The 9,356-nt window shown below is 57.2% G+C and overlaps 1 protein-coding gene across 1 annotated transcript in view; it reads right to left on the reverse strand.

The window, feature by feature from the left end:
* Positions 1-57: 57 nt before the first annotated feature.
* The window catches only part of KIFC3 (kinesin family member C3), a 47,809-nt gene continuing 38,510 nt past the window's right edge, over positions 58-9,356 (reverse strand). Inside the window, exons 20-21 of the mRNA XM_039881090.1 lie at positions 934-954; positions 58-75 (exon numbers count right to left, since the gene is read on the reverse strand). Of these exons, the coding sequence (XP_039737024.1) occupies positions 58-75; positions 934-954 (39 nt within the window). The remainder of the gene's footprint in view (positions 76-933; positions 955-9,356) is intronic.

Below are 9,356 nucleotides of genomic sequence, written 5' to 3' on the forward strand. Positions count from 1 at the left end.
GGGAGGGAGGTGGTATTTATTAGTAGAGACTCAGTCACCTCAGTGATTTGGGGAGACTCAGTGGAGAGCTGAGATCTGAAAAAGAATCAACAAGGACTCACAAAGAATGGACCTGAAGTGACCTCAGACTCTCTAGAGAAACACAGTGGACAGTTTGGGGTCTGGCCTCCAGACTTAGCTTCTCAGACCAGGTGCAGCCCCCAGGCCCGCCGCAGGGCTCAGCCCGTGTGTCTCTCTCCCGTGTGTCTGACTCCCACAGACCAGGCCTTTCAGGGCCTGAAATTTGCCAAGCTCTTTCTCACCTTAGTTCTATGCACGTGCTCTACTCCCTCTGCAGGCAGTCCACTTTCTTCCGTTTCTGTGCATTTTTTGAGTATGTATGAGCTCATATAGTTCAATAGCCGAATGATATGCAGTAAACAGTGAGGTATCTTTCTCCCTCTCCTGACTTCCACTTCCCTCCCTGGACACAGTCACAGCTCCTGATTCCTCCGTGTCCTTGCAGAATTACTTTATGCATTTGAGAGCAAATGTGCATGTCTATTCCCCTCCCCCTGCTTTTTTACACAAATGGTATCTAACTATACACACCGTCTCCATCTTTTTTCACCTGAAAGTATCATGGAGGGTAGTCTTTTTTTATATGCAGAGGGTTGCCCCATACATTCTAATGGCCCAATGAATAGCGGTCGCTCGTACAGGTGACCTTGTAAGTGACCGTGGATGACCACATTTATCTAACCACTTTTCTGTGACAGGCATTTGTATTGTTCCCAGTCTTTTGTCCAAAAGATTCCCTGCAGCGAGAAGAGAACCCCTGGGTGTGTGTTGTTGCACATGTGTCTGAGCGTATGCAGAGCAAGCTCCCAGAGGCACAGTTGCTGGAGTGCAGGAATGTGCATTTCTAAATGTGGGTAGATGATGCCCAGTTACCTTCCATGGAGTTGGTGCCCACTTAGACTCCTGCTGGCGATGTGTGGGAGTCAGACAGACTGCTAACAGCTGTCTGGCCTCGGGATAGCTCTAAGGAGCAGTTTTTCCCTACGGTCCCCAACCCCCATGGGGAACGTTGTCTTAGCAAACACTGATGGAGTCACCACTGTGCTTTGGGTTGGCCAGCACTAGGCAGGGAGTGACAGACACCATGGATTTCAGATTCTAGCCTCTCTCCAGAAAGCTGGAAATGCCAGCATCTCTTGCTCATCCGTCCTAGGCCCAGCCCAGCCTGGCCTGGCCCGGCCTGGCTCCGGCTGGCTCTGAGTTGGGTGAGAGGGATGTTTTCCATCAGAGTCACTCCCAGACCCTCTGGGTTTGGAGAGCCCCTACCTGGGACCATGGCTGGGTCCTCCAGCAGGGGCAGCCCCTAGGGCTCCAGGTGTTCCCGAGGGTGTGCTGCTGACAAGCCAGGCCCAGTTCTGCCATGGTTCCCCGCTGAGGGGCTTAGAGATGGGAGCAGAGCCTAAGTAGGCAGTGGTTTGGACTCAGGACTGAAGGGTCTTATGCTCCCCTCCTAGGGGCCCAGGGCCATTTCCGTAGGTGACGTCCATGTCAGGAGCACAGCAGGCAGTGGGAGGGCGATGCAGCTTGCCTGGGGTCTGGCTCACTTTTAGCCCTGGCTGCAGAGGCTGAGAGAAGCAGCTGCTTGGCCGTGCGTGTGGGGGCCTGGGAATGGCCCCGATGCTTGGGCTGCTTCTCTGACACACTTCCCGGGGCCCCAGAATTTGAGGCAGCAGCTGAGGGTCTGTCCACACAGTGTGCTAAAGTTGCCATCCCCTCTCCACAGAGCCTGACAGGTCACACGTCCCCAGTGGAGAGTGTCCGCCTCAATACCCCCGAGGAGCTCATCGTGGCCGGCTCCCAGTCGGGCTCCATCCGCGTCTGGGACCTGGAAGCTGCCAAAAGTAGGCATTTGCACTTGTCTTCCCTGTATGCAGCCTGCGGCACTGCTGTCTCGGGCTCTTCTGTCCAGCCTCTTCCTCCAGGAAGCCTGTCCTGACCAGGCTGGGTACTTTCCTCCTGGAGCACTGACCAGACAGTGTGACGACCTCCCGCACTCTGGCAGCAGTGACATGCACTGCTGTCTCTGGGCGCTGGCACCGAGGAGGTGCCCAGTAAATCTCTGAATGGACAGCTGTGTGGATGGATGTCTGTGTGGATCCAGGACCTGGCGGGACATCGAGTGCTACTAGGGGTCACGTAGGACATGTAAATGAGTGATGTGCAGGGTGCACTGGGCCTGTGTGCCCTGACTCAGGCGGCCTCCGCTCCACTCTGGCTGTTGCCTGCAGAAACGGGGCTGGGTGGCCAGACCTGTTCCCTTCTCATTTGTTTTAATTTGGTTTTCATCTTTATAGAAGTTTACACATAGTTTAAAAAGTCAAATCTCGGTGCTTCTACAAATATTCACAATGGAAAGAGGAAGACTCTGCCTACTCCGTCCTGTTCTCCAGAGGCCTCTTCCTCTCACCCGGTGCTCCGCCGATTCCCTCCACTTTTCTAAATGACATGGGGACACTGCAGTTTCTTTTGAAAAACATTTGTACGTATTATAGATATTATTCAGGGCCGATCATATTTCTTTTCATAATTTTGTTTCCCTGGTGTTAATAATTGTTCTTTTTTTTCACCTGCCTGTTTTCTCCATCTTTGTTTCTAATTTATCCCCCAGTTCTCTGCATAAGCCTCCTCCCTCCAACCCATCCCATAATCGAGATGTCTCTTCTCAGAGCCTCTGTCCCCCAGGTGCCTGCAGCCCAGCCGTCATCCTCCTCCATCTCAACGCTGCTCCAGTCCCACGTTGTCACCTTTCTTGGTTTCCTCCCTCGTTTTGACGAGCACATTCTTCCATAGCTTACTTAGAAAGGGTGCACGACAGGCACGGTTTAGAGACCTTCCGTGACTGAAAATGACTTTATTCTACCTTCATCCTTTTTTTTAAGAATTCAAATGTAGAATTCTAGGTCGGAAATACTTTTCCCTCAGAGCTTTGAAGGTCAGCGCCGCTGCATTTTGGCTCCCAGGGCTGCCGCTGGGAGCTCAGGGCCGTCTCCTCCCAGGTCCCTGCTGCTCTCCGCCCTCCGCCTCTCTCTCTGCAGGTTGTACGATGTTTGTCCCAGGGTCCTGCACTTGCACAGCGATGAACCTTGGTGGGTCAGTATTTATCCCTCTGCCAGATCCCTGCTGAGTTCTGTCATTCTGTAAACTCGAGCCCTCAGTCCTGGGCCAAGTGGGCAGTCTCGGCGTCCCAGAAGGGGTGCTGCCACACGGCGGTGTGAGTGCTGCCAGCTCTACGGATTTTTCACAAGAAGCTGGGAATCTGGAAATTTAAGTGGAAGCCCCCCACTTCGGAATATTGACAGCCAAGTCAGCATTTTTTCAGAGCACTGTGCAGGCCAACACTGAGAGGTCCGAGTGAAACCTGTTTGCTCACTGATTTTTGCCAGCCTCTAACCTGGACCATCCAGCATTCCACGAGGGAGGCCATCGCTGCCTGAAGGATAAGAGAAGACATGGTGGCATGGATTTTATCAAGGCCACTTTGCCCAGTAGAGAGCCTGGCTGAGACTTACAGGTTCTTCGGGGCCTCTCCTGTGGTGCGTGCTCTGTCTCTGCTGCAGGATGGCGGCCATTGGCCCCGCGTGCCCAGTGGCCAGGTTCACTCTGCCCAAGAGCTGTGGTTTTATGTAGGTGGCGCTCAAGAAAGATGGTATGGGCCTCTTGGGTGATGCTCGCCCCCCCAGTGAGGAGCTGCTTAGAAGAAGGACAGACCCCAGGATCTCTTAGCTAACAAACGGGTCTCAGCATGCGGTCCTGCTGCCTGGCTGTGGCACGGCGTCTGTTCTGGGGCATCACTGGACTCGAGGGGCCAGGGCAGGACAAGCCAGGTTGGCTGGGCTCCTGCTGAGAAAGCAGAAAGGCTCGGGCAGAAGGTGGGTCGCTTCCTGGGAAGCCTCTGCCTGGACCCAAATCCCAGCGGACAGTACCATTCAGTGAGGAGCAAGGGAAAAAGACCAGGCTGCCATGCGTGCTCAGCCACCATTGTTCCGTGGGGGAAACATGAGACTTCCTGGAGGTGGGCAGAGAATGAAAACTGAAGACCTCTGTCTGGGGTTCCTGGGTGCTGGACCCCAACGGTCGACTGCTCTCAGGGAGCTGGTTAGCAACGCACGGCCCAGACCCCGCCCCAGGATACGCGACTCAGAAGCAGAGCAGGCCCAGAACCTGGCATTCAGTAAGCTGCCAGGTGATTCTGACACAGATCCAGGGTGACAGGGCCTCTTACTTGGATGGGCATACTGGGGCCCAGAGAAGACACCGAGCTTGGTAAAGACCCTGTAGCCAAGTAGCTGCTCGGCTGGGAGGGCTCGGAGGTTCCTGAATGGGGCACACACACTCCAGAGGCCCTCTGCAGCTCCCAGGTCCTGTGACCAAGGCCTTCCGAGGGCCCTCCTGGGACCGAAGAGCAAGGGCAGAAGTCAAGCCAGAAGAATGTGGTCCTGCCTGCTCTCTGTGGCACAGCCAGAGGGCGAGGGCGGGTCAGCCCGGGATCCTGCAGAAAGGCAGCCTGGCTTAGTGAAGCCAGCCCACGCAGGGCGGGACTCAGCGCATCCTCTCGGGGCGGGGCAGGATTGTGGAAACCTTGCTGTGGGATGCAGAGTGAGCGAGCTGAAGCAGGAGCCAGCATGAGTCTACGCTCTCCAGGTCCTGGAGTAGGCAGCATGTGCCTGAGGCCTCCTTGACCAGAAAGGCAATGCTGAGCCCCCGGTGGCATGTCTGGCGGCATGTGACGACTACAGATAGCGACAAAGGGCAGCTGCTCAGGTTTTGGTGTGATCGAGTTACTCAGTGGACAGACGTGGCAGATGCCTGTCACACTCCGTGAAGGATGTAAAGGCAGTTTGGTCCCAGCTCAGTGCCCCGCAGGGCCTGTGCAGAGGGGCACCTAGTGGGTGGGTGTGGTGGGCAGTGGGATGGGCTTTGTCCTCAAGGCCGATGGCAACCAGAGCGGCTCACTTTTATCATGCTCTCAGCTGTACCTGGCCTGTCCTAGGAGTTTTAGACAAATGTGATCTGGTAGGAGGTCACGCGGTAAAGCAAGCTGCTCGAGAGTCAGATGGCTGGTTTAAATTCTGGCTCTGCATCCTGCTGGCCAGCCTGAAGTGGGCTGCTTCCCCCTCAGAGCCTCAGGCCTTCACCCACCTCCTGGTGGTGTTGGGGGCTGGGAGAGACTCATGCTTGGAAATCACAGAGAAGAAGATGAAGGCAGGCCTTATGCAGGAAGAAATGACAATGAGAGTTATTATGACTGGCATTTATTGAGCACTTACCACGTATCAGGCCTATGCTAAGAACCTTATGTCCATTGTATTACATAATTCTGACCATAACCCAGTATGAGACAGAGAGGGTATGGGATTGCCCAGGGTCACACAGCAAGCAGGGAGCAGAGCCAAGACTGCTCCCAGTTATGTCTGGCTCCAGAGCCCTGGACCTGGACCTGAGGGCAGTCACACCAGAGAGTTTGTTCAATTCACCAGTACTTAGAGCTCGACTGCCTTGTCCCTAAGCATTGCTTGAACACCTCCTTCAGCAGAGCGCTCGCTGCCCTTTATAAGGCACCCTGTTCTTGCTCAAACCTGATGGCTGGACTCCTGTACCACTTGACCTCAGCACTCATGGGGTGATCGGTTTCATGCACACAGTGGAATTATAAATCTTAAAAAGCAAGACACGCGAAGCCAGAAGAGGCAAATTTGTGGGGCACCAGAGACAGAAACACAGTTGGCCTGCGGGCCAGGCTGGAGCTGCCTGCAAGACCAAGTAGGATGGGAGAAATGGTTTCCGGGGCAGCAGGAGGCGATTCACACCCGCCCCCGAGGGTTCCGAGGCCCCAGTCATGGACCTGTGTTCTCTTGGCTCTCACAGCTTGTCCTCACATCCACCTTCAGGAGCCCTGGGACAGAGGGCTGGTGTGAGCACCAGGGCCACCCCCGGGCTGGGGTGCTGGACCCCAACGGTCCAGCACTCCCCTCCACCTGTCCTCCATGGGGACTTTGCCCACCACTTCCCTCTGTCTGACTTCTCTCATCCTTCCCTCTTGCAAGAACCCACTGGGATGAGTCCAGAGGCTGAGGGGAGTGTGCGGTACATTTTCAGGTAATCACGGAAATGGCTGTTATCTCTTGGGAGAAAAAAATAGAGTAGTTGTTAGGGTGGTAGGACCCTGGTGGATTTTTTCCCCGCTATTTCTAAAATCCGTTGTTATTTTATTGTTCAGTTGATGTTAAAGCCACACACAGCGAACGCAGCGGCCCTTCCCCGGTAGCCGCCTTGTGTGCCTCTCATGCCATCGTCTCTGCTCCCTTTCAGTTCTTCGCACACTCGTGGGACACAAAGCCAACATCTGCAGCCTGGATTTCCACCCGTATGGCGAGTTCGTAGCCTCAGGGTCTCAGGACACGAACATCAAGGTGAGACCCCGCGCCAAGCCCCACGTCTCCTGCTGGACTGGCAGTGGGACCGGGCCGTGTGTCTGGCCTGAGAGGGTGGGCTTTCGGCTCTGTGTGGGGGCGTCTTCCCTTTCTGCAGCAGCAGCATTTCTGCTTAGAATTCCCAGCTTTAGTGAGCAGTTTCTGGACCCCTGTCATTTGGGGTGTAATGACCTGGAGGTGCCCAGAGCCCTTCTCTGCTCACAGCTACACACTGCCCTCCAACCTGGGCCCCAGGATGGCCCAGGCTCTAGGCCTCCCCAGCCCAAGCCCACCCTTGGTGGTGACCTGTTCTGACTCTGCCTCTCTGTTCCTCTCCCCACAGCTCTGGGACATCAGGAGGAAAGGCTGTGTCTTCCGATACAGGGTAAGGAAGACACCCTCTGTTGGTCACCACGCAGGCATGGAGCATGGGTGGGTCCCAGGCTGGCAGGGACAGGAGGGGACTGCTGTCCAGCATGGGTGAGAACATTAGAAATGAAAGTCCCAGCAAGAAACATGAGTCCGGAGCAGAGCAGGGGTGCCTTGGGTGGTCCACCTGGACCCCCGCTGTCCGTAAGTCCTGTCGGGGCCGCGTTTACCATGCTCCTCCATGCTTTGGTTTTATAGACGGCCAACAAGTGTCACTAGGCGAAGAGGCTCCCGTTTATATGAGTTTGAAGCCCTGAGTTTAACAAAGAATTATTTTTAGAGATTTTTAGACCTGTTGACATTAAGAGAGGACATTTAACTCCAAAAAGAGGCCACATGTATGTTGCTTCCCAAACCGTATGACCATGCAGTCCTGTTTTCCTGGGGTGTCCTGAGGACCTGGGAGCCCATGGCCCATATGGAGAAGTGTTCCCCTGCAGCATCTCCAGCACATCTGTCCCCTCATCGCTCCCCAGGAAGCACTGCTTGTCGCAGGCAGAGATGGGGTGGGGTAGAGGGGAGGGAAGCCCCCTGGCCCCAGGCCCCTCGGGTGAGCCCGGTGCTCTGTCCGCTCCTCAGGGGCACAGCCAGGCCGTGCGGTGTCTCCGGTTCAGCCCCGACGGGAAGTGGTTGGCATCAGCTGCAGATGACCACACGGTGAAGGTAGCTCCCGGCCTGACCTGGGCCCAGGACTGAGGACTGGCGTCTGCCGATCACACTCGGGCTGGGTCCTCATCTCCCTCCTGATTGGGGTTGCATGTCCCAAGCCTGTCCAGAATGGAAGGTGGTGGGCGTGTGGATGAAGAGCTCAGGCCGGAGTAGGGGGAGAATGGGCAGCCGCAGTGCTCGGCCTAGTCCTGACCTCCCCCTCACCCCACCCAGCTCTGGGATCTGACTGCTGGCAAGATGATGTCCGAGTTCCCTGGCCACACGGGGCCTGTCAACGTGGTGGAGTTTCACCCCAACGAGTACCTACTGGCTTCTGGCAGCTCCGATAGGTGAGAAGGAGAAGCAGGGCCTGACGCCCGTGACTGCCATCCCTCACGTCTCTTTTCTCTGAGCGTGTGTATATCTGCCCCCAATCTCTCTGTCTGTTCCGGGGTGTCATATGCCTGATGAGCCTATGTAGACTGAATTAACTGCCAGCCAGGCTAAGATGGCACCCCGGTCCCATCTCTCCCCTGACTCTGGTTCCTGGTCCCAGTGTCTGGGCCTTCTAGGGCATGTCCAGACCCAAGGCCCATGTTCACTTCCCACCCGCTGAGTCCCCTCCCTCTGTCTGCCCAGGGCCAGCCCTTGGCCCCAGGCATTGTCTTAGTGGCCCTGAGGGGTAAGGGGAGGTGGAGAGGTGTCTGGAGAGACACGGGTGGGCTGCCCAGCCACAGGCCTGTGTGGAGGCCAGGTGGGGGCCCTGGCCTCCCAGCACAGCCTGGCTGCCTTTGCAGGACCATCCGTTTCTGGGATCTGGAGAAATTCCAGGTGGTGAGCTGCATCGAAGGGGAGCCGGGGCCTGTCAGGTATGCAGGCAGCTGGGCAGTGGGCTGGGCCCTCCTCCCGGGCAGTGGGATGTGGACATGGGTGGGCCTTTCCTGTCTCTACGTCCCCTCCCTCCTGTCCTGGGCTCCCCACAGCCTCCCTGGGTTTCTTGGGACCCACGACCCACTCTCGCCTGGCCCAGGAGCGTCCTCTTCAACCCCGATGGCTGCTGCCTGTACAGCGGCTGCCAGGACTCGCTGCGTGTCTACGGCTGGGAGCCCGAGCGCTGCTTTGACGTGGTTCTTGTCAACTGGGGCAAGGTGGCTGACCTGGCCATCTGCAACGACCAGCTGGTGAGAGAGCCACCACCCACCCTCCCACCGGGCTGTCCGCCCCCCTCCATCCCAGGCCCTAATCCTACCGGCTCTGCGGGATCCTGCCCACTGCTACCCCAGCCGCTGCTGCGAAGGGTCCGGCCCCAGCTCTGCCACTTCCTGCAGATAGGTGTGGCCTTCTCCCAGAGCAACGTCTCCTCTTATGTGGTGGACCTGACTCGGGTCACCAGGACAGGCACGGTGGCCCAGGACCCCGTGCAGGACAGCCGGCCCCTGGCGCAGCAGCCGCCCCTCCCCAATGCCCCCCTTCGACGCATCTACGAGCGGCCCAGCACAGCCTGCAGCAAGCCTCAGAGGTGGGCTGGGGCCTCAGAGGGTGCTGGGGGGCACAGGAGGGGGACCTATCCCCCCAGGGAGGCGTTGGGGGCCCAGCCCGGCCTCACTGGGCCCCGGCCTCCTTTCGGCTACCCCCAGGGTGAAGCAGAACTCGGAAAGCGAGCGTCGCAGCCCCAGCAGCGAGGACGACCGGGACGAGCGGGAGTCACGGGCCGAGATCCAGAACGCCGAGGACTACAACGAGATCTTCCAGCCCAAGAACAGCATCAGTGAGCCCTGGCTCCTGCCCCTGCGAGCCCCAGCGTGCCCA

Source organism: Pteropus medius, unplaced genomic scaffold, assembly GCF_902729225.1.
Source record: "Pteropus medius unplaced genomic scaffold, Ma_sr-lr_union100, whole genome shotgun sequence".
Taxonomy (NCBI): Eukaryota; Metazoa; Chordata; class Mammalia; order Chiroptera; family Pteropodidae; genus Pteropus; species Pteropus medius.